General features: G+C 38.1%; 1 protein-coding gene across 1 annotated transcript in view; it reads left to right on the plus strand.

Annotated features, from left to right (window-relative positions):
* The window catches only part of LOC127831400 (inositol 1,4,5-trisphosphate receptor type 3-like), a 103,014-nt gene that overhangs the window by 30,887 nt on the left and 46,668 nt on the right, over positions 1-25,459 (plus strand). Inside the window, exons 21-36 of the mRNA XM_052356386.1 lie at positions 600-677; positions 1,774-1,906; positions 2,581-2,690; positions 3,031-3,147; positions 5,927-6,062; positions 7,108-7,207; positions 8,033-8,087; positions 9,461-9,570; positions 10,805-10,904; positions 11,919-12,026; positions 15,021-15,157; positions 16,594-16,661; positions 17,895-17,950; positions 19,765-19,926; positions 23,961-24,199; positions 24,735-24,819. Coding sequence (XP_052212346.1) covers positions 600-677; positions 1,774-1,906; positions 2,581-2,690; positions 3,031-3,147; positions 5,927-6,062; positions 7,108-7,207; positions 8,033-8,087; positions 9,461-9,570; positions 10,805-10,904; positions 11,919-12,026; positions 15,021-15,157; positions 16,594-16,661; positions 17,895-17,950; positions 19,765-19,926; positions 23,961-24,199; positions 24,735-24,819 — 1,794 coding nt within the window. The remainder of the gene's footprint in view (positions 1-599; positions 678-1,773; positions 1,907-2,580; positions 2,691-3,030; positions 3,148-5,926; positions 6,063-7,107; positions 7,208-8,032; positions 8,088-9,460; positions 9,571-10,804; positions 10,905-11,918; positions 12,027-15,020; positions 15,158-16,593; positions 16,662-17,894; positions 17,951-19,764; positions 19,927-23,960; positions 24,200-24,734; positions 24,820-25,459) is intronic.

Genomic DNA, 25,459 nt, shown 5'->3' on the forward strand with positions numbered 1-25,459 from the left:
ATTAATTGACGGCACAGTCAAACTACATTTGATTTGTTTCAATCGGCCATCAACGCCATTGCTTTTTTAGGTTTAGTGTTGTGTTTTATGTATTGTATAGCCTTTAAGGCAACTGAAGACTTGAATTAAATAAAATCTTGACTGATTGAAACAAGATCAAAGACTAGCGGATTAGAACAATAATTAATCATTGTGTACTGTTTCTTGAGTTTTATTATCAATAATATGTTTTGAAGTGCAACCTTTATTTAAAGCGTGCTAAAATATTTTAAAATTCCCCCGCCCCCCCCCCCCAAAAAAAAAAGCTAAATGAGTTGATCCAATTGATTTTTATCATGTTTGTTGACGCTAAGCTGCTGATTTAACCCATTTATGCCTAGCGTCCAGAAAAAGGCCTTGGCAAATAGCATAGACCCAGATGAGACACGCATGATGCGGCGTCTCATCTGGGTCTGCGCTGTTTGCTTAAAGGAATTTCTGTGAGAAATATTCTAAATATAGAAATAGATATACTAGAAATCCCTAATTTTGGAAATAAATTGATCCAATTTAGAAGGATGGGAGAGTCCACTAGGCATAAATGGGTTAATACGTTTCAGGAGAGACACCCTCAGTATGACAAGGATAAGCACGATTTTCTGCTTCACCAGCTCGACCTGTACATCGCACTCTGCAAGGTAGCGTTTGTTGATTTGTATTTTGCTTGGACTTTTTTCTTCAAACATGCTAAAAGATACCGAACTGTGATAAAAATAAATAATGGACTTTTTTATGGAGAACATTTCAGAGAAAAGTAGAATTCCATTTAAGCAAATGTATGGTTTTGGGCACAGGTGGTTAGCGTGTGGCTATGATATTAATTAGTGAAAACATCATTTTGAATGATAAATAATCATATTATAATGAAAAATCTACTTTTCTGAAAAACAAAATTACTATCAAATATATATATAACAAGGTATCCAACTCAAAATCACCCGAAAACGGGTTGCATCGCTTTGAACAGCCATTACTTCATCAATTGTGCAGCGATGTTCACGATCTCGATCTGATTCAACGCAGAATTGAATTTCCTTTCTGCAAATGTAAATGTCTTGCAATATTTTTACAAATACAATGTCAACTTTTAAGAAATAACACGATACACGAAAACTGGGCTTAATGCATGTGCGTAAAGTGTCATCTCAGATTAGCCTGTGCAATCCGCACAGGCTAATCAGTGACGACACTTTCCGCTTAAACTAGATTTTCGGTAAAAATGGACTTCCTTTAAATGAAAAATACCATTAAAGCGGAAAGTGTCGTCCCTGATTAGCCTGTGCGGACTGCACAGGCTAATCTGGGATGACACTTTACGCACATGCATTTTACCCAATTTTCACAGAACAAGACACACATATACACCGATTTGTTTATCAACTTCGTCTGTAGTTACGCTTACACTGTTTACCTGATATGTGTCGCTATGTTCAGGGTCGTAACGAGGTTTATAAACTTCGTCTTAAGTTACGCTTACACTGTTTACCTGATATGTGGCGCTATGTTCAGGGTCGTTACAAAGTTTATCAACTTCATCTTTACTTACGCTTACACTGTTTACCTGATATGTGGCGCTTTGTTCAGGGTCGTAACGAAGTTTATCAACTTCGTCTTTAGTTACGCCTACACTGTTTACCTGATATGTGTCGCTATGTTCAGGGTCGTAACGAAGTTTATCAACTTCGTCTTTAGTTACGCCTACACTGTTTACCTGATATGTGTCGCTATGTTCAGGGTCGTAACGACTTCGCGATCAATATCATCACCAAGGAGATGCGTTTTATGACGTGGGAGGAAACATTCCTGGCGCTCAGGTCCGATATACTTCCGGACGCTATCAGGGCCAAGTACTGCGACATCACAACAAGTAAGATCACCTTAATTAATATACAGGGGTTGTGTCTTGATATTAAGTTATTAACTTTTTGCAACGCTTAATATAACATGAGCAGAGACCTTCCTTGTTAATCCATCTATTAGCAAAATGATATTGATTAACACATTACAAAAAACGTTTTAGTAGTAACAATTGCATTTGCGCTTGCATTATTTTTAATTGCAAACCAGTACAATAAAACCAATTTCCTACCTTGTCTCTTTTTAAGTCTTAGCAAGATTGACATGTTCTTTATCTGTGGTGACAAATTTTCAACACAACACAATACACGACCTACAATTACATGTATTTAAGTAGCAGATGCAGCAAGAGAATGATTAATGCAGATAATTGCATGTTTTTGTCAGTTTTGTTGACGTTTGTATTTGACACTACAGAAACTTAAAGATGAAGTACATTTAATTGCATTTTATTTATATTAGTTTTAAATAAATTATTTTTGCTCACAAGTTTCAACAATTGATTTAAATTTTAAGTATAGAAAACATGTGTGGAGGTAAGCATACTTTAAGCATCTCTGTGAATACTTCATGTTTATTATATATGCCCCACAAAAGCATAAAACAATTTTGTAAAAAAAGTTTCTTGGCGGTTTTACATGCTATGAACTGTATCATTTTCTAACAAATTCTTTATCTACTCAGGCCTGTTCGTTGATATTGGGAACAACTATTCAGTGTTGGCCCACCCGAACATCTGCTTTGTCTACGACTACGTGGGGTCTAAAGACGAAGAAAAAAGTCAGGGGGATTTTGTAAGCTGTTTTTGTAATATGTCTTTAAGGTTATGAGAAAATACGGTTGCGTGGAAGATGACATTTTAAAGTATTTTTCTTTAAATATTTACTGAATACTTCGAAACATGACTTTTTCACTCAGTTTCGTAATATATATTCACATGTATACATACTTGATTAAAGTGTTCAGTAAATTATTTATTTATTCTTCGCGTAAATAATTTGTTTTAAAATGTATTACCAGTATAGATTACTTTTATTTCTTAAGCTATGTATGAATTGTGAAATTATCATTCATTGCTTGTTGTACCTTTGGGGTGTTTCTGAAATAATTTTAATGATTTCGTATAACATTTAGATTGTGAAAGAGCTCGTAGCGATATTCCCCGTGCTTCGAGACTGGATAGCAGAGTTCTTGTCCGAGAACAAGTGTATGTACGCCTCCGAGGTGGGACACAACATGCTGATAGAACAGGTTGGTGTGCAGTGTCCAGAGTAATCTTAAAGTGACTTGTTCACCGTTTGGTAAAATGACGAATTTTTAAATAATGTTCAAAGATTCAAAAAAGAATACCTGCATTATGTTTAGCAAGCGAAGTAACATGTTAAAAATATCGGTTCATTAACGGACAATCATCATTCGAAATCGGTAAAATTATAACGCGTTTGTAACATCTTTAATGCTTGTCCTCTATAATTTGGAAAATACGTCGAGTATTATTATAGCTGATATCTTGCGTTTCGCTACACAAAGTCCTGCTTGGTGCAGCGGAAGCGCACTATAGTTTTACTTCCAAAGGTCCCGGATTCGAATCCATTGGCAGGCACTATTTTCATCCAACCTTTTTTTCTTGCTTTTATAACTAGTCACGACTAATAATCAAAGCGCTGTAGGCGCTGAAGGCCTGGGGCTAGATTTAGTGTGCTTGGGAAGAAGTATTGTCCGAATTTCTCCCTTTGTCCGAATGTATACGGATTGACCCTAGCGGTTGAGTGCAGAAGCTCAGAGACTGCAAGAAAAGGCAATATATGTATACTACAGTGTACAAAGGCGGTGGAGGACTACACGATACTGGTGGTGGGAACGATAACCTTTTGTTCAACACTAAAGATCAAGTAGAGGTGTGTCTACATTGGCGGTGAAGATATACAACAACATGGCCGCAAAAAAACTGTTATTGTTGGCGTCAAATAAATCACTTTCAATAGCATAAAATAGCGTTTTATTACATAATTAAAAGATCAGGAAAACACTCATAATTCCTTTGTAATGTGTATACATAAGAACATCCACTTACTCTGATAAAGAACGGTGTACAGATTGTGTAATTTGTCTCACGTAGAACTTTTCGCGCTCGATTTGCGCGCTCGATCTGCGCGAAATACCATATCCGGTTACTTCGTTTATTTCCGAGAATGATCGTTAATATTTGTTCTTTTTTTCATTTTCTTTTTTCTGGAATGTCTTGTTAACGCAAAATAAAATAACAATATTTTAAAATATGTTTATAAAAACCAAATATTATGTCTTCAAAAAAATGTCTCCGTAAACACTCGTATTTTTTCGTTTTCGGCCTAGACCGTCAAGTGAGAAACTTATTCTCGCATGAATATGCAAACAATAAAAACTATGTCGTAGCCAATGCTTAGCAACACTTTTATGTTATATAGTGATGTTCTGTATTTACAAGACGGGTTATTGAGATCTGCAAAGAACTAATTTTATTGCGCATGAATTGAGTGGTAAATCGGACTTTTGGGAATTTGGATTTTGGCAACCAGCCAAATCGGATAGGCTCAGAAATTTGTATCATTACTACGCCCCAGGCCAAAATATAATGGATTATAAGTAATCATATTTATTGTCATTAAAAAACAACAACACGAAATATGTGATCATATCTCTCTTTAATGTTTGATGTTAAGGTTTTCATAAAATGTTAGTAAACAAGAGCAACTGTTGCAATGAAGATCGTCCTTTTTACATTTGGCCTATTCTGCATTACTGCTACTGTTGCTGATGCCGCTGGTAATGTTGCTGTTAGTTTTCTCGGTGATACAAACGCAGGTTTGTTAGATTAAATTGCGTTTAAATAGAATTGACTATAACAAAACACGTAAGGATCCACATTTCTTGTCAAACGAATTAAACTAATGTACCAAAATGTCGTCATTTTTTGTCGTAGAACAAAGTCTTATTGTTTTGGTAATTTGAAACAAAGGCGATTCATTTTTTCTCGTGCTTTGTGTCAGCTTGTGTTCGTGTGTGCACATGATATGTCGTGTGTTTATAAAGGGGCATGTTCAAGTTTTGGTAAATTTACAAAATTAAAAAAAAGTTGTTTGAGAATCGCACATTTTCGTTTCAGTTATGATATTGTGGAGAAATGATTACTCTTAAATAGCAATCATATGCAACTTTTGACGATTTAAAAACCTGAAAATTATAAAGCGTTGCAACGCGAAACGATTGAATAATTTGGAGAGTTCTGTTGTTGTCGTTATATTTTTTGATACTACGAGGATTGCTTATATAAAGTATAAAATATATCATTCATTGTATGAGCATGGATGGCCGAGTGGTCTAAGTGGTAGACTTTTACTCCAGGGGTCAGTTGTTTGAGTCCTGTTGAGGGTTACATTTTTTCTTTTCCTTTTTTAAATTTTATTCTTGTTTTTACTGGAGCTTTTAAGATACAATGTTTACATTTATCAATATAAACATTTAATGACAAACTTCAATATCTGCCAAAATATGTGAAAAGGTCCCTTAAAATAATGCCAGTCACAATTCTTGTGTAACGAACCAATATCAGTCAGCAACGCTATGTTAATTTCATCCTCTTTTTAGGGAAACTGATCTTAAAGCATGCTCGTAAAGTTTCACCCCAAATTAGCTTGTGCAGTCAGCACATGCTAATCAGGGACGACAGTTAACCCATTTATGTCTAGCGTCTAGAAAAAAAGGCCTTGGCATACAGCTTAGACCCAGATGAGACGCCGCATCATGCGGCGTCTCATCAGGGTCTGCGCTGTTTGCTTAAACAAATTTATAAAATAATTGAAAGAAATATTTTAAATATAGAAATAAATATACTTGACATCCCTTATTTTGGAAATAAATTGATCCAATTTAGAAGGATGGGAGAGTCCACTAGGCATAAATGGGTTGCATAATCTGTATTATCGCAATGAAGAGACTTCTTTTAAACAAGAAAAGCCATAACGCTATGGTAATTTGTATGCGCGCGCAGGTTGTTCGTCTGCTGTACTACCTGGTGATGTTCGGCTACTACATGGACGCAGAGGACGTTCAGAATCTTCTGCCGCCACTGCTCAACCTTTTGGACGGTCGCCACGACTTCCCGTTTCCCAGCGAGAAGGAGAAAGGTATCCGTATCCACCAAGCGTTTCAACAATTATACACTTAGTTATCCCATTTATGCCTAGTGGACTCTCCCATCCTTCCAAATTGGATCAATTTATTTCCACAATTAGGGATGTCTAGTATATGTATTTCTATATTTAGAATATTTCTTACAGAAATTCCTTTAAGCAAACAGCGCAGACCCTGATGAGACGCCGCATCATGCGGCGTCTCACCTGGGTCTACGCTGTTTTCCAAAGCCCTTTTTTAGACGCTAGGCATAAATGGGTTAACCTATAACACTTGATTCGTTCATCTCATTAAGTTATCGGTAACATTAACCAAGGTTATAAACTCAACGGGAAGAGAAAACGTGTTTTGTTGAAAAGTTTAACCGCTGGAAAAAAAAAACATTCATGGTTAAAGTAAGGAGTCCGATTTCTCTCTCTTTACTGGCATTGAGGCCATAATAAAGCCAAAATCTGTTAAACTAGTTTATCCATATAGTTTGTGATTGTTTTCAATAGTACTACGTGTACTTATGTTAATCAGAGTTGGTTAGAATTCTAGTCATAGTACGCTTGTAGCAATTCTGCCATTTTTTGCTATTCGGCCCTGCGGTATTATTATTTTTCTAAATGACTGCATATATTTCATTTAGGATACCAAGAACACTAGAACTGAAGTTTATTAAAAAAAAACAACACATGTTTTCATTCCATTGAGTATAACGAGGCAACAAACTCATTTTCAATGAAAAAATAGCTTGAATTCTATTCCGTCCGTTTGTCTTAATGTTGACGATATTTGTATAAAATGAAAATTCAAAAATTAAAAGAATGTGAAGTCAATATTGTTGAATAACTTAGCGTCATTTCTTATGTTCGATTTAAAAAAGGTATACCATTTACTAAGAACTATCTATCTTCGAATACTGTTTAACTCCCCTTTCGGGTATTATTAAAAGATCGCGCTGTCAGTGCAAGAAAAAGATTTATAACCATTGCTAACATACAGAATAGCGACTAGGAAAGAACGACATACAAATAGCCTCTATATTTCCCTAAGGTTTCACGAAAGATGAAAAGAAGCGTATACAGCAGTTTCAGTTGAACGATCGCTTCGAGAAGAGCAAGGAAACAGACGCCATAGTGAACGCAAAATACCAGTATGTATCAGGGGACTCTATGAACCTCGTTCTGAGAACACTGGGCTTTATGCATACGCGTTATTTGTCGTCCCAGATTAGCCCGTGCAGTCCTATCTGGCTTATCTGGGACGAGAAGTTCCGCCTTAACTGGATGTTCGCTAGGACGAGACTTCATATAAACGTGAAATACTATAAAAACGGAAAATGGAATCCCTGATAAGCCTATACGGACTTCACAGGCTAATCTGGGACAACACTTTACGCACATGCATAAAGCCCCGTTTTTTTATACAGCAGTTTCAACCAACATTTTGTAATTCACAAAATATCTTCGAAAATACGCCGAGTCATCATTTAGTTAATATATTCGATAATTCGTTCAGGGAAAACAGACCATTTAACCGTTGTACCAATCCGTATCTAAATCATTTTTGACATGTATGTTTGAAGTGTATTTAGTAAAACAATGGTGACACTTATTTTAGAGTGCACCAGTCTGAACCTTATTATCCTTTGATGCTTGTAATTGAAGTGTTTTAATACTTTCAGTGCTGGAATCGAATTTTGAAGGCCTTTGCAAACAGTTTGAACGTGGTGTCTCATCAGGATCCAAACTGTTTGCTATTCTGATAGTATTCTTTAAAAAAAATCGAAGAAAATGCTATTTTTAGAAATTCAGCAGACGACATTTTAGCAGACGACAAATTTCCCAGCACGCAAAGGGTTAAGTAATCAAATGGTAACACGTATTCGTGAGGTCAACAATCTAAATCTTTTTCCAATTTATATGTATGTTTGAAGTGTGAAGTGTAATTAGTGATAAAAGTGTAACACTTATTTCAGAGTACTTGAAGTGCTCGACCTGCTGTTGACATACCAACGCAACTCCAGACTACAGGTTTGTTGTGCAATACTATAGCTTAAAGGGGCCTTTTCACAGATTTTGGCATGTATTAAAGTTTGTCGTTAAATGCTTTATATTGATAAATGTAAACATTGGATCTAAAAAGCTCCAGTAAAAAAAGAATAGAATTTAAGAAAGAAAATATTGTAACCCTCAACTGGGCTCGAACCACTGACCCCTGGAATAAAAGTATATCGCTTATACCACTCGGCCATCCGTTCTTAAATAATGGGTGATACATTTTATGCTTCATGTAAGCAATCCTCGTAGTTTCACAAAATATTACGACAACAACAGAACTCTCCAAATTATTCAATTGTTTCGTGTTGCAACGCTTAACAATTTTCAGGCTTTTGAAATCGTCAAAAGATGCATATAGGATATTTTAGAGCATGGAAAATGTTCAGTATTACTGTTTGCTCACAAATATCATAACTACAACGAAAATTTGTGATTCTGAAACAATTATTTTTAATTGCGTCATTTTACTGAAAGTGAAAAGGCCCCTTTAATATCTGTACAATCATAATCTCGGGGTTTTAACGTTACTTTATTTTGTTAATAGAGCGAGCCATCTCTAACAATCAAAGCAATCTCACGCAAAGTCAAAATCTTTGTAAAAAACATAAAATTGTTTTCCTGATGTAACTTTCACGTGTTTTTTTATGATATTATTTTTGTACTGTTTTGTTATTAAGACGTTTGTGTATTTATGATTGCCCTTTTGCGTGTGTGTATTTCACGATGAGTTGTATATGATTTATTCATAAACTTTCGGTTCTTTTTTTTGTTCTTGTTGCGCAAAAGTGTATACTTGATTTGTCATTTACTAATCCACATGGAGTTAATAGGAAAATGTTTTTAGCTCTCAATTGAGAAAAGTAGCACTTAATGGTTAATAAGACATGTTTGCAACATTTTTTTGCGAACTGACGACAGTTTTGTTGCAGTTTTACCGTCAATAAAAAGTCATATCGCAGTGTTAATAAACCAATGGAGAGAAATTGGTCCCTACGCCTATCCGCCGTTGGTGCAATGGTTTTCAGCTCATCGACGGGATAATGAAACTATGCACATTTCTGTAATATAATTTATCGACTTCATTTTTATTGACACGTTTCTATCTGCAAATTACATATCAGAGAACTAAGTAGAACACGTATACTATTGGAAGGAAAGTGCTTCTACAATTATTGGTGAAACAAGTTACACGTGATATGTTTCTTAAGTACTTTATATCATCGAGTTATGCCTTACTACTTATGTTCAATCCTTAGACGTCCAGAAGTAAAGGCCGTTAAATTATTCGTGAGTATTATTAAGTTATAAATGAGTGCGACTTATCGATTAAAAACTTGTTTTTTTAGAGTTTCGTGTCAAAGTTCAAGGTCGCCGAGCAGATGAGCACAGCCGGTCGAGGTCAGTCGGTGATGGCGCAGCTGCTTGACGAAGAATTCAATCCGCATGACCAGAAAAAGTACGTTACAATAACATGTATAATATAGATTTAATGAAACGAGTATGTGCTTAAACAGACGATTTGTGATGTTAATAGTAAATAGAACGTGAAATCGTGACCATGTTGATTCTGATGTAGAACTTAACACGAAAATATGGATTGTTGTGCAATATATTTCTATTGATCAATTTGATAACAATATTTATTTAAAAATGATATTTTATGTTAAATACCGTCAATTCAAAATTGCGTCATAACAGAGATGTGATTTTTTCCCCATAAAATAGGCGCAGAACTCCCCCTTATATACACTCACAAGACAAAATCTAGTTTATATCACTTTAATCGCACTTTTTACGAAACTGTCTAAATCATCTGATATTAATTGACACACGGATTTCTATCCGATTGGCGCGGTGGTTGGCACACGCACTACTCACCTTGATGACCCGGATTCAATCCATGATGATACGCGAGATTGGTCATTGGTCACCATATCGGCATGTAGTTTTTTAGGCTACTTTTGTTTCCCACAGCAGCAGGCGACACCAAAAGCGGACATAATTCTTTGAAAACAAATGTCGGAGAATTATAGATATCATTCAAAGTACTTTCATGAGTACATTGTATATTAAGTTAAATGAGTCGCGTTCTGAGAAAACTGGGTATAATGCATGTGCGTAAAGTGTCGTCCCAGAAAACCTGTGCAGTCCGCTCAGGCTAATCAGGGACGACACTTTCCGCCTTAATTGGATTTTTGCTAAGAAGAGACTTCATTTAAACAAAAATGTCATTATAGCGGAAAGTGTCGTCCCTGATTGAAATTGCGGATTGCACAGGCTAATCTTGGACGACACTTTACGCACATGCATTATTCCCAAATTTGTCAGAACACGACTCAAATAATAAATAGGACACATTCCGTGTCCTCATATAAGGCAGCCTTTGACGCGGAAGAACCTCTTCGAAACACACACACGCACACGTCATACGGGTACTAATATGAACTCAACGGGGTTTAATGCATGTACGAAGAGTTTCTTCACAGATAAGCATGTAGAGTCCGCAAGGGCTAATCTGGGACGCCACTGTCAACTTGTCTTCAATTTTATGTTTAAACCGAAAATCAAACTAAGGCGGAAATTATCGACCCGGTTAGCCTGTGCGGATTGCACAGTCTAATCTTGGGCGATATTTTACACACGTGCATTAAGCCCCGTTTTCCCAGAGCGAGGCTCTTATGTTGTTCCAGGAAAGGCCTGTCGGTGCAGAAAAAGGTTACTAAGGAGTTGAAAGACATGTTCAACATGTCAGCCATATTCGACGTCGATTTCCTTACTAAAGTACTTATGGTAAAATCTTTTTCGTTCTTCTTTTGCTTTAACTCTTATTGTTGAAACTTATAAATATAAATAATGTTTAACGTTTAATGTTATAATCTTTTTCGTTCTTTTTTGCTTTAACTCTTATTTGTTGAAACTTATAAATATAAATAATGTTTAACGTTTAATGTTATAATCTTTTTCGTTCTTTTTTTGCTTTAACTCTTATTGTTCTAACTTATAAATATAAATAATGTTTAACGTTTAATGTTATCAGCGATGTTGCTTATTTTAGTATACCTACGCATGAGATTTTAATAAGTAGAATAAGAGAATGCTTACGACTTATATTTATGCTAATTTATGAAAAAAAAATGTGCTGAATCGTTCAAAATTAAAATATTGTTAATTCGATTTGAAGTATTGTATTTTAAATTAAAACCTTAAAGGGGCCTTTTCACAGTTTTTGGCATGTTTTGAAATAAGTCATTAAATGCTTTATATTGATAAATGTTAACATTGAGTCTTAAAACCTCCAGTAAAAAAATCAAGAATAAAATTTAAAATAGGAAAAAAAGTAGCCGCAGCTGGACTCGAACCAGTGACCCCCGGAGGAGTCCAGGAGTAACCTGGAGTAAAAACGCATTAGCAAGCTCGGCTATTCTGCCAAGCATTCTAGGTTTAAGTATTGTATGCATTATATGAGCAATCTTCGTAGTTTCACAAAATTTAACGACAACAACAGAACTCTCCAAATTATTCAATCGTTTCGCGTTGCAACGCTTTATAATTTTTAGGTTTTAAAAAGATGCATATATTGGCTAAATTAGACCATGGTAAATGTTCAGTAATACTGTTTCCTTACAAATATCATAACTAAAACGAAAATTTGCGAATCTGAAACAACTTTTGTCAATTTTGTCAATTTACCAAACCGTGAAAAGATCCCTTTAACGGCTAAATCTAAATTAATTGAGATAATGCTTTAAAGTGTTATGGAATGGGTTTCCACGACACTGAGTTTATAACCGGCTGTTTTTGCAGGATTTGTCGATGTACAAAAACAACAGAGTGATCATCAAGTCTCTGAACATTCTGAACAAACTGTACTCTTCCAAGATGAACATGTTCAACATTTCCAAGAAGGCGCAGGTATATACATATATATATATGTATGTCCATATAAGTCTTAAAGAGTAGAACATATGCGATTATACAGCAATTTTTTATTTAAAAAATAATTAAATCTGTTTACGTTCAATATATTGAAAATATGTATGTGAGGGTCGATGGCATCTCACTCCTCACTGTACATCGTTTACAAGCCATATATTCATATGTTAAAACATTCGATACATTTCACCATCAAAAGCTTGTATCCTTCTTTTCTATTGGTTCGTGAATTCCTATTAGTTCGTGAATTTTTTTGTGACGCAATAATAAAAACATCCGTGCGTCGCACGTGTCCGAATTCAATACTAGTATATCCGGAAGATTTTGCACTCTCGGTAAAAGTGAAAAATGAGGACAAAAAAGGTAATATTTTGCTTTTTCTTACTGTATACACATTCATATAATTGCAATTTGCACTGAAATAACTGAGTAAAATAACAGTATACCTTAAATATTACGCTTATTTAGGTTTTACATCTGACCCAGACTTTGGTTTACAATGTCAAGGTAACGTGACTAAAACAATATCGACTAAAGTCGACGTTTTTGTAAAGAAGAGGCCCGTAACGGGGGAAATGGAAAGTTGAACGCAAACTGATTAATATCCAATTAACGTCGCGTGTTTTTTTAACGTTGTAGGCAGTTCCTCAAAAATATCATGGAAAATATAAAAACTATACCCCTGACATACTGCTTAAAGCAGTTGAAGAAGTAAAGTTGAAAAAAATATCAATCCGTCGTGTTGCTCTTCAATACAACATTCCATACCAGACATTGCGTGATCGGATCAGTGGTCGTGTGGATCCAAATAACTTCACGACTGAAACGATTTTCACTGAAGACGAGGAACTGAGGTTGGTGGAACACACAGAAGACTCTGCTAGACTGGGGTACGGCTTCAGTAATACAGCCATGCAACAGATGGCAGGCGAGTTGGCGCATCACCTTGGAAAACGCGCTACTGACAAGCCACTCAGTAACTGTTGGTTATATGGCTTTTTAAAAAGATGGGAGAGTAGAATATCCACACTGAAACCTTCAGCGTTGGATTCAAACAGAGCCAAACACTCAACTCCAGAAATTGTTGCCAAATATTTTGATAACCTCGAAGTGGCTATCGCGGAGTACGGGCTACAGGAGAGGCCTGATTGCATATACAATCTGGACGAAACGGGCATCTCTCCTGAACATCGACCACCAAACATTATCGCTCCAATCAAAGAGAAAGCGCAGGCGGTCACGTCGCCACGATCAGCAACAACAACATTGATCGCGTGCGCAAGCGCATCAGGACACCATCTGCCTCCTTATTTTGTGTTTAAAGGTTTATTAAAATCTAAGCAAACTAAATTTTAATCCATATATGCTAAGCAAATGAGTTACATTCATAATTATGTAGTGCAGTATTTATAAAACTAAAACATGCATTTAAAGTCAGTCGCTTAAATCAATACATTGATGTTATTTATTTAATTGCAAAAGAATATTAACTTTAAAACACAACATTAATGTACTATCTATTAATATTTAAACGCTGTAGTTATTTACATAAATAATTAATGCAGGAAAAAGGTCCAACGACAACTTGTCGAAAGAACTTACACCCGGTGCTGTTGTGACCATGTCGGAAACTGGTTGGTCGACCACTGCAACCTTCAAGGACTACCTCGGAAACCACTTTTTGAAGTACGTCAATAGAGGAGACGGCAGCCAACCAGTACTTCTATTATTTGACGGGCACAGCACACACACTTCCCAAGAGATGGTGAAATGGGCAAGAGATCGACACATCCACCTGTTGTGTTTGCCAGCGCACACATCGTATGTCCTGCAACCACTTGATGTCGGAGTGTTTGGGCCGTTCAAGCGCTTCTATTATAGAAATCCGAATCTACCAGCACAACTGCCCCTTGCAAATGCAAATGCGGGAAGCAAAATTCCACAACCCCAAAACCGAAGCCTGGCGGGAAACTACTCACCAGTGATGCATACATTGAGGCGCTCGGAATATACGACGCACAAAAGAAAAGCAAGGCACCATCATCATCCAGGACAAACCTGCCACAAACAAGCCCCAAACAATCTACAAGCGGTTTAATCATCAACCGAACCGACAATTCTGAAAGCGAGTCAGATATTGACGACACAGAAGTTTGCTGCGTTTGCGAGCGATTCACGCCCATCAATGTTGACAAGCGACCACACCTAAAGATAGTCAACTGGGGACAGTGCGACGAGTGTGGACATTGGGTTCACTTGACATTCTTGCCAAGTCTGTTATCAGACGAGGCGACAGTTTTCTGTGCCCTCATTGCAGTTAAATTGTCGATGTTGTTTATCGTTGTTCAGTTGTTTTCTTACTGCAGACTTTTGTACCAACGAATCAAATCTTCATTTGTTCAATTATATTAATTACTCACAGTTTGTGCATATTTGCTGTTTTTGCTGCTTAGTTTTAATTGTTTTCACTGTTTATTTATTTATTGAGACAATAATTACATTACATAATTGAGAATTGAACATCAGTGAATGATTTACAACCCAGTGCCCCCTTATTGAGCCTCACATTTGAGCGCATGCGCTCGACCAATAAAATTCACGAACCAATAGGAAAACGTTCAGCAGATACAGACTTCCGACTGTCAACATATACATGTAAGTATATCGACGTTTAACAAGTTTGAGTTCAAAATTTTCGGTTTATTTGCGTTCTACGGATGTTTTTAGTTCTCGATCTCATCATCTCCAATTTGAATAAATATTTAAGTTGCGCATGCGCAATTTCGAACGCTTAGGTGGCCGAACCAACAGGAATAGTGGCTACATAATAACATAAAGAATATTTGTTCAAGAAATTCATTCTTCAATAAAAAAAACTTATGTCATAAATATTATAAATAAGAATTTATAAACATTCAAAATTGCGTACAGTTTAAATAAGAGCACCAGTATGAAAACTTTCTAACATATCAGATATTGCTGACGCAAGACTCTGCCCGGGTCCACCGCGAGGTCCTGAAGAGCATGCCGATACTGCGGCGTCTTTCGAAGGCCAAGCTGGACGACCAGCAGGTGAAACTCATGGGCAACATCCTCGACGACCTTGCCGAGTAGGAAATTTTATATCTTCTATTTAATAGCATACTAACCCAAAATATATGCTTAAAATTACCAATTGTATTTAGTTCATTTTCCATAAATGTTAACAGCATAATAGCTGATTGCCACCCTGTCGCATTTTTTTTGTAAAAGTGTGCTCACCGGTTTTTTGGGTATTCCTACTACTGTAATGTATTATGTTTTATAGTATGTGCATTACTAAATTCTGTATTATCGCTTACTTTTCACATGACCGTTTGATATGTCTGTTATAGTATGGTTAAGACTTACGATGTACTAACTACTATGTACAAGTCGCACTACATATCTGTTCTGTTATGTTCTATATCTTTGTCGTATATGTATATATATTATTATAAATAATGTTTATTACATCTGTATTTATTTACGTTTGCAGTATCAGTGTATTACACCTCAAGCAATTCAGCACTAAAGTTATCTGTCATATTCAAAAAAATAGAGAAAAAATATACGCATGTTTGCTTGTACAACTTTTACTTAGTATGTTAAGTTAGCTTTCTTGTAAAACTCTTGAAATATACAACTAAATGTGCTGGATATGAATGTTTTATTACTACAACGTGTATGCGCGCCATTAAAGTAAATGAACATGGTCTGCTAAGTAAATAACATACATGTATGTAATTATATATAATTGTGAACATGAATTTAAAAAAAAGTATATTTCTTAGTTCTGTTTGCATAGTTACTCTTGATGTTGATGTTTTGTGTCTAACCACATAGTGCATAACGGTTCATTCAATTTATATAATGAATTGCGACATTGCGGTTAAAAACAGAACTAATAACTTAATGCAAGTATGATCATAGGAGTAAAATGCCTTTTAGGTTAAATTTTATTTACCCCTATATGTATCATAAATATTGCTGGTCCAAGTGTGAGGTTTAGCGCTCTAAAACCGGTTTAAATCCCAAGTGCTTTGCATTGACCGTTCCAAGGCGGTGACACCAGCTTTATTCTACTATGTGTGTATGTTGTTTCGAATTGTGCCGTACTGTTTTGGCAAGTTGTCACTTGCAATAAATAAAGGACCACGACGGTGTGTATAATATGAATGGAATACTGCTGGAGCAACTGGAGTTTCACTTCTTTATATTTATTTTTAAATTGTGTTATATTTTATCGGACAAAATGAGTCGTGTTCTGAGAAAACTGGGCATAATGCATGTGCGTTAAGTGTGATCCCAGATTAGCCCGTGAAGTCCGCACAAGCTAATCAGGGACGACACTTTCTGCCTAAATTGGTTAATTGCTAAGAAGAGACTTCATTTAAACGAAAAATGTCATAAAAGCGGAAAGTGTCGTCCCTGATTAGCCAATATGGGATGACACTTTACGCACATAAATTAAGCCCCGTTTTCTCAGAACGCGACTCAAATGATCAATGCTCACATTTCCTTTCAGGTTTTGTCACCTGCCGATGACTCCGGATGAGCCCCATCCTATGAATCAGAACATCATGATCAGCAATGGTAGGTGATAGAGAAATAATTGTTGTAAGCATTGCTCGCTTCAATGCTATCCCTCCAGTTAAGCCTGTCCCACTCAGAAGCAAACTGAAAATGGCTATGTGCAAACTGCATAAAACCAGAACAGCCTGCAAGTAACACGCAGTCTGTTCAGTTGTTATGCTGTTTGCTACTCATCAGAATCTAAGAGTTGGAATTGAAGCCTTTAAAACTTGAATCTAGTAAGAAAGGTCTTCAATAAAATTTAACTTTCTAATGGACTACAAATGCGTATAAATACGTTCTATGAAACCATTATTATTCGTCAGGCACTAATTTTCGTCTATTTTGTCAGCGGACCGAGTGACGGATTTAAGATCCTTACAATAATTTTGTCCAAAGTTTAAATAAAAATAAGACTGAATAACCGTAGGCATGAGACATTAAAAAGGTATAGGGTTAAAACCAGTTTAATGTTCAGTAATGTGTTGCTTGAATTGACCAGCCTTTTATAAGCAGATGGTTACCCGCATTACAATAAAATACTAGTGAGATTTTATCTCCTGATATTTTTCTAGAGTTTCTTTGGACTCTTCAATGCTGATTTACGTTATGTATCCCAACTATTCCGCGCTATTGCTGCATTGTTTCCTTGTTGTTTTTTTATATTGGTTTATTCAATATATGCAATAGACAAACAGTCCATGAGTATACACGATTAAAACATAGTAACACATATAAAGGTATGACATGTGGTCAGTACTGAATTTCATAAGTTGTTACATAAAGTATCAATACAAGAAAAGGTCTAAGAACAAAAAAATGTATTATAGCATTTTGAATCTATTTAACAATTAATACTATAACGATAACATCAAAAACAACAAAGACGAATCTACAAGGGAGCGAGTAGTCAAGTTTTAGTAATGAATTATATACAATTAATCATAATAATATTTATCATTTATTTATATGTGTGGTCTCACTGATAGTGTTGAATTGTGTTAAACCGTTAACCCATTTATGCATAGCGTCTAGAAAAAAGGCCTTGCAAACAGCGTAGACCCAGATGAGACGCCCCATGATGCGGCGTCTCATCTGGATCTGCGTTGTTTGCTTCAAGGAAGTTCTGTAAGACATATTCTAAATAAAGAAATAAATATACAAGTCATCCCTAATTTTGGAAATAAATTGATCCAATTAAGAAGGATGGGAGAGTCCACTAGGCATATATGGGTTAACTCTTGTTGTTTTCAGGAATCTTAGACGTTTTGTTCGACATTTTGGTACAGGATATCGACACTAAACTCCTGGTAAATTTTGATCTATCTTTATATGAGTCGCGTTCTGAGAAAACTGGGAAAAATGCATGTGCGTAAAGTGTCGTCCCAGATTAGCCTGTGCAGTCCGCACAGGCTAATCGGGGACGACACTTTCCGCTTTAATCTTAATTTTAAGGTAGTCCCTCCTTACCGAAAATCAAGTATAAATGTAGGCGGAAATTGTCGTCCCTGATTAGCCTGTGCAGACTACACAGGGTAATCTGGGACGACACTTTACGCTCATTCATTATGCTCAGTTTTATCCGAACACGACTAATATTTTCCCGCAATTTATCGTTTCGCAATTTTTAAATATTCCATTATAAGAAACTGACGAATATTTATATGACTGATGGCTTAAGTAATCAACCATGTATGCAGAAATTGACATTTAACATAAAGTTTTGTATTATCAATAGAAACATAGGTCTAATGTGTGTAAGACAGCAATTAGTTTCTTTTGTTTATTGACCGGATAGCTCTCTTCCAATATTAAGTAAAAAATGAAATTTCAACAATTCGATTTTAGAAATTGACAATTGTCTTTACTCTTTATCCGCAAATAAAAGTATGCTTCTTTCGTCACGTAGAATTTAGTTATTGCTAAAATGTAGTTTAAGGCTTTAAATTTATTTTAGTATGCAACCATTTTCAATTATTTGTAAATGAAATATAAACCGATAAATGACTTACTCTGGAATAGTTTTGCTGGATTTTAAAACCCTCAACTTACATGGGAATATAAAACCAGACTCGCCCGTTTAAACTATGTTGATAAGCAAATACCTCATCATTATAGACTTTCTGAATAAAACCAAAATTGGTGCATTAATTGTACAAAAATGTCAGATAAGATGGGATCACCCATAAGTTTTAGAGATCCGCGTTTCAATTTTTCCCAATTCAGCGATTATTATTCAACGACAAACGTCAAGAAAATATTTAAACACAATTTATTCACTAAAAAGGTTTGGCATTTAAATGTCAGGGCTGGGACGATTTGTATTAACAGATTCCCCCGAGAACGGCGGGAAAAAGCAGTATATAGTGTCAAATCCCTGTTACAAGAAGGGAAGTGTGTTCATGGAAAATATGCCGATAAACATAAGTCTTTGTTCTCCAACACTGGTACCGTACATAACACAGGATCCTGTCGTCGGGAGTTGAACTCTGTACACATTTGACCTAACCGACTGACGGTGTTCCAAACGCTGTGAAGTCCCAGCCTTGACGATGTATGTTTCCAAGGGAGCTTGACAAACTCGCCAATACTGAAATTTAACAAAATCTGGCAAGCATCGCGTTACAATAAGTTATATAGGGGGAGGGAGGGTGGTTAAATGTAAAATTCGTAAAGCAGTGACTTACTCGGTTTACTGGTCAGCTCGAAAAGGAATGACTGCGAGGAAAACAAGCGGTTTATATAAGTGGACGAGTCCAAATGATACAATGGACAATAGCATTTCATAAAGAGGGGTGTTTTAGAGTTAGAGTGGAAAATAGCCTTTGCGTTGAATAAGATAGATTATTCTTAAGCGAATAAACATTATTAACAAAATGCAATAAGGGCCGTTTTCACTAAATAAAGAATAAAGGACATATCCTTCATAGGAATGTTCAACACTTGCTTTAACTTTATATTTGTCATATCCAGAGCATTTTCTTAAGGACATAATTACCCGTAGTATCATTTATGTATTCAAACGTTGGGTGTGTTTTCTTGATTCTAAGCATTTTCTTTATTCTTAAGTTTAAAACTCGGTTGGTGAATGCGTGTCCGGAAAATGTAAATTTTATTTTTTCAGAAAATCTACGGCGGCATGACGGACATCTTTAAGAAGGCGTTCTACCTGTTGAAGTTGCTTGCCCGAGAGAACCAGCGCGTACAGCATCACATCATGGAGCGTCTGGACATACTGCTTGACGTGCGGGTAGTGGAGTCTGATCTCGCCATCGCTCTGAAGGAGGTACGTAGCCGTACTAGACGTGCGGTTAGTGGAGTCTGATCTCGCCATCGCTCTAAAGGAGGTACGTAGCCGTATAAGACGTGCGGTTAGTGGAGTCTGACCTCGCCATCGCTCTGAAGGAGGTACGTAGCCGTAATAGACGTGTTGGTAGTGGAGTCTGACATTGCCATCGCTCTGAAGGAGGCACGTAGCCGTACTAAACGTGCGGGTAGTGGAGTCTGACCTCGCCATCGCTCTGAAGGTGGTACGTAGCCGTACTAGACGTGTTGGTAGTGGAATCTGATATTGCCATCGCTCTGAAGGAGGTACGTAGCCGTACTAAACGTGCGGGTATTAAAGTCTGATCTCGCCATCGCTCTAAAGGAGGTACGTAGCCGTATAAGACGTGCGGTTAGTGGAGTCTGACCTCGCCATCGCTCTGAAGGAGGTACGTAGTCGTACTAGACGTGCGGTTAGTGGAGTCTGACATTGTCATCGCTCTGAAGGAGTTACGTAGCCGTACTGGACGTGCGGTTAGAGGAGTCTGACATTGCCATCGCTCTGAAGGAGGTACGTAGCCGTACTGGACGTGCGGTTAGAGGAGTCTGACATTGCCATCGCTCTGAAGGAGGTACGTAGCCGTACTAGACGTGCGGTTTGTGGAGTCTGACATTGCCATCGCTCTGAAGGAGGTACGTAGTCGTACTAGACGTGCGGTTAGTAGAGTCTGACCTCGCCATCGCTCTGAAGGTGGTACGTAGTCGTACTAGACGCGCGGGTAGTGGAGTCTGACCTCGCCATCGCTCTGAAGGTGGTACGTAGTCGTATAAGACGTGCGGTTAGCAGAGTCTGATCTCGCCATCGCTCTGAAGGTGGTACGTAGTCGTATAAGACGTGCGGTTAGCAGAGTCTGACCTCGCAATCGGTCTGAAGGAGGTACGTAGCCGTACTGGACGTGCGGGTAGTGGAATCTGACATTGCCATCGCTCTGAAGGAGGTACGTAGCCGTACTGGGCGTGCGGGTAGTGGAATCTGACATTGCCATCGCTCTGAAGGAGGTACGTAGCCGTTCTGGGCGTGCGGGAAGTGGAGTCTGACCTCGCCATCGCTCTGAAGGAGGTACGTACCGTACTGGACGTGCGGTTAGTGAAGGCTGACCTCGCCATCGCTCTGAAGGAGGTACGTAGCCGTACTAGACGTGCAGTTAGTAGAGTCTGATCTCGCCATCGCTCTGAAGGTGGTACGTAGCTGTACTAGACGTGCGGGTAGTAGAGTCTGACCTCGCAATCGCTCTGAAGGAGGTACGTAGCCGTACTAGACGTGCAGGTAGTGGAGTCTGACCTCGCCATCGCTCTGAAGGTGGTACGTAGCTGTACTAGACGTGCGGGTAGTAGAGTCTGACCTCGCAATCGCTCTGAAGGAGGTACGTAGCCGTACTAGACGTGCAGGTAGTGGAGTCTGACCTCGCAATCGCTCTGAAGGAGGTACGTAGCCGTACTAGACGTGGAGGTAGTGGAGTCTGATCTCGCCATCGCTCTGAAGGAGGTACGTAGCCGTACTAGACGTGGAGGTAGTGGAGTCTGACCTCGCCATTGCTCTGAAGGAGGTACGTAGCCGTACTAGACGTGCGGGTAGTGGAGTCTGACCTCGCCATCGCTCTGAAGGAGGTACGTAGCCGTAATAGACGTGCGGGTAGTGGAGTCTGATCTCGCCATCGCTCTGAAGGAGGTACGTAGCCGTACTGGACGTGCGGTTAATAGAGTCTGACCTCGCCATCGCTCTGAAGGAGGTACGTAGCCGTACTAGACGTGCGGGTAGTGGAGGCTGACCTCGCCATTGTTCTGAAGGAGGTACGTAGCCGTACTAGACATGCGGTTAGTAGAGTCTGATCTCGCCATCGCTCTGAATGAAGTACGTAGCCGTACTGGACTACGGTTAGTGGAGTCTATCCTCGCCATTGCTCTGAAGGAGGTACACAGCCGTACAAGACGTGCAGGTAGTGGAGTCTGAGCTCGCCATTGATCTGAAGGAGGTACGTAGCCGTACTAGACGTGCGGGTAGTGGAGTCTGACCTCGCCATTGCTCAGAAGGAGGTACGTAGCCGTACTGGACGTGCAGGTATTGGAGGCTGACCTCGCCATTGCTCTGAAGGAGGTACGTAGCCATACTAGACGCGCGGGTAGTGGAGTCTGACATCGCTATTGCGCTGAAGGAGGTACGTAGCCGTACTAGACGCGCGGGTAGTGGAGTCTGAGCTCGCCATTGCTCTGAAGGAGGTACGTAGCTGTACTAGACGTGCGGGTAGTGGAGTCTGATCTCGCCATTGCTCTGAAGGAGGTACGTAGCCGTACTAGACGTGCGGGTAGTGGAGTCTGACCTCGCCATCGCTCTGAAGGTGGTACGTAGTCGTATAAGACGTGCGGTTAGCAGAGTCTGATCTCGCCATCGCTCTAAAGGAGGTACGTAGCCGTATAAGACGTGCGGTTAGTGGAGTCTGACCTCGCCATTGCTCTGAAGGAGGTACGTAGCCGTACTAGACGTGCGGGTAGTGAAGGCTGACCTCGTCATTGCTCTGAAGGAGGTACGTAGCCGTACTAGACGTGCGGGTAGTGGAGTCTGACCTCGCCATTGCGCTGAAGGATGTACGTAGCCGTACTAGACGTGTTGGTAGTGGAGTCTGACCTCGCCATTGCTCTGAAGGAGGTACGTAGCCGTACTGGACGTTCGGTTAGTGGAGTCTGACCTCGCCATCGCTCTGAAGGAGGTACGTAGCCGTAGGTAACAGAGGTCTAGTGTTAGGGTGCTGGAAGGTCCCTGGTCCGAATTTCGCTCATAGCACGGGGTTTATTCCGAGCAAAAATTTAACATCACGCTTGCTCTCTTCGACTAAGGTGTATAAATGGGTACCTGTAGAGGAAATAAGCCAATGTTTCGCGACTGCGCCGCGTGTAAACGGATGACTTATATCCCTGTTATCAGGGGGATAGTGTGAAATATCGGTTGAAGAGTCACAAGTCATCATAACATATTCTAAACCCAAACCTTTAACCTCCATTGCCTTTAAAGAAATCTTGATATGCCTAGATTCTTCAAGTCAGAGAGCTTCGCATTTATTTATTTCTCAACGAGGAATGTATATGAAAAATCTTCAAATGTTGTGTTAAGTTAGATTCCTCAAATATGTATGTATAGATAGTTTTCCCCAAAAATGTTTTTGTTGATTCGTCAAAAGTTATGTGTATTGAAATTCCTCAAAGAGGTATGAAAAGGTATTTAAAGATATTTGGATAAAGTATTTTTAGGTGAAATTTTCAAAGAGGCTTCGTTGATTCATTCATTAAAGAGGTATATGAATGCCAATACATTAAGGTGGTAGGTAATAGTAGGTTCATGAAAGATGTACGCGCATGTAGATTGCTGAAGGATATACGCGTTTGAAGCGCCTTCAAAATGGTCACGTCTGCTATATGCTTGTTGAGTCGTGGGTTATTTTCATAAAGTTGTTACATCACATACATTTTTTAATAGATGACTAGCAATCATTATGTACATAATAATAAACCTTTGGTCTTAATATTTGTGGGTTTTTTTTCAAATGTTAATCGTCCGTAATAATAATAATTAATCGATTGCGTTGATGGTGTCAAACCGCCATCTTGAAAATGGTTTCCTGTGCAGCCGTGTTTTCTGATTGGCTATTCCAATTCAAAATTAGCATACTGTGAATAGCCTTTAAACTGATATTGCAAAGGTTAATTTCTTGTGAAAAAATGTCAACAGACGATGCAGTATGGCAAATTCTCATAAATAAACGAATATTGTTACTTAGGAACACTATATAAACAATTTACAAAAGGGGAAATATTTTAGAGTTCTGATGAATTTCAATATTGACCTGATTTTGTCGTATTTTTATCAGCAAAACAATGATGACCTGGTTAAAACGTTTTCCGTAACGACTGCATCTTTTGGGAACGTTATATCACGCGATATCTATAACCACGACTCAAAAAGAACCCACGAGTCAGCAAGAACCTACCATACGTAAATTGCAGGTATTTTGTGGCAACCAAGCTACGTGTCTGAAGATAAGTCCAAGACAGATTCAGAAAATTGTCAACCGTGCAGCCGACCTCCAAGACCGGGCGCCAGAGTTCCTTGACCTCCTCGGTATGATTGTGAAGGTGGTGGGAACCAATCTGACACTGAAGCGGAACCAGGCTTATGTGATGAAGTACATCATGCAGAACTACAAGAAGGTCGCATTTGTCCTTGACATGTCTCGAGAAGAGAGGTGAGATCTTTTCGCCGGTGTGTCTTTACAAATATGGTTGATGGTTTCCTTCAAATAAGCTAGTGTAAATAAATAAACACTGGTTATTTGGTTACTTTCTTATTAAAGAATCAATTTAAAGAAGTTGATCAAACATTCTTTGACATTGTTTGACGTCTAATTATTATGTTGCAGACAACTGACCAATCGAAGATTATAATGTAGGCAATCACCTCATGCACGGCATAAAAATAAGCGTTTTAATTCGGGTATAACATTGTCTCACTTAACCCATGTATGCCTAGTGGACTCTCCCATCCTTCTAAATTGGATCAATTTATTTCCAAAATTAGGGATGTCTATAGTATGTTTATTTTTATATTTAGAATATTTCTTACCGAAATTCCTTTAAGCAAACAGCGCAGACCCTGATGAGACGCCGCATCATGCGGCGTCTCATCTGGGTCTACGCTGTTTGCCAAGGCCTTTTTTCTAGACGCTAGGCATAAATGTGTTAAAGCATAATCCGTTTCTAATCCAGTATTGGTTTGAATAGGTCCCAGATACTCACAAATCCTCGGGAGATATCTCGTCTGCGATACTACATCAGTCTACTGGACTTGCTGGCGGCTTGTGCGGAGGTGGGTCTGTGGTATTTTTCCACGAATATTAAATAAAGCTGGCACAACGTAGTTCTATACAGTAAAAATGTCCGTAATTTTCGATCTTTAAAGTTCGCGTGGAGCTGATTTGTGTATTCACAGACTGATTTAAAGTACACAAAGAGCCCATTGTAATATGTGTTGTTAATCCCGTTTATGACAATAAATTATACCAATGATCAATTGTGCTCATCAAGTAAAATTCAAAAGTTAGTTATTGTTCAATACCTCGTCACTTAAAGACGTGCAAAATGTAGGTTTCATTTTAACCCGTCATTATTCCAAGACCTTTTGCTTCTTACTCATAAAAAATATATAACTCGTATGCTCGTTAGCTCTACATGCCACCACTGCCTTGCATAAAACGTTTTGTTTCAGGACAAAACTATATAAAATATGTAATAATCTTTACGTCACCACACGAAGGAAATGTCAATCCCACCTTATTTCACAATGCAAAAGCATGTTGAATCCTAAAGCGCTCATCATTCGTCACTGTATCCAAATGTGTATCCACAAGGCGAGAACTTGTTGAATCCAAGTGTTGAATAATTGATATTTTGAAATAAAGAACATATTAAATTCGTTAAACATATAATAATTCACTCAAGAAAAATGT

Source organism: Dreissena polymorpha, chromosome 5 (assembly GCF_020536995.1).
Source record: "Dreissena polymorpha isolate Duluth1 chromosome 5, UMN_Dpol_1.0, whole genome shotgun sequence".
Lineage (NCBI taxonomy): Eukaryota > Metazoa > Mollusca > Bivalvia > Myida > Dreissenidae > Dreissena > Dreissena polymorpha.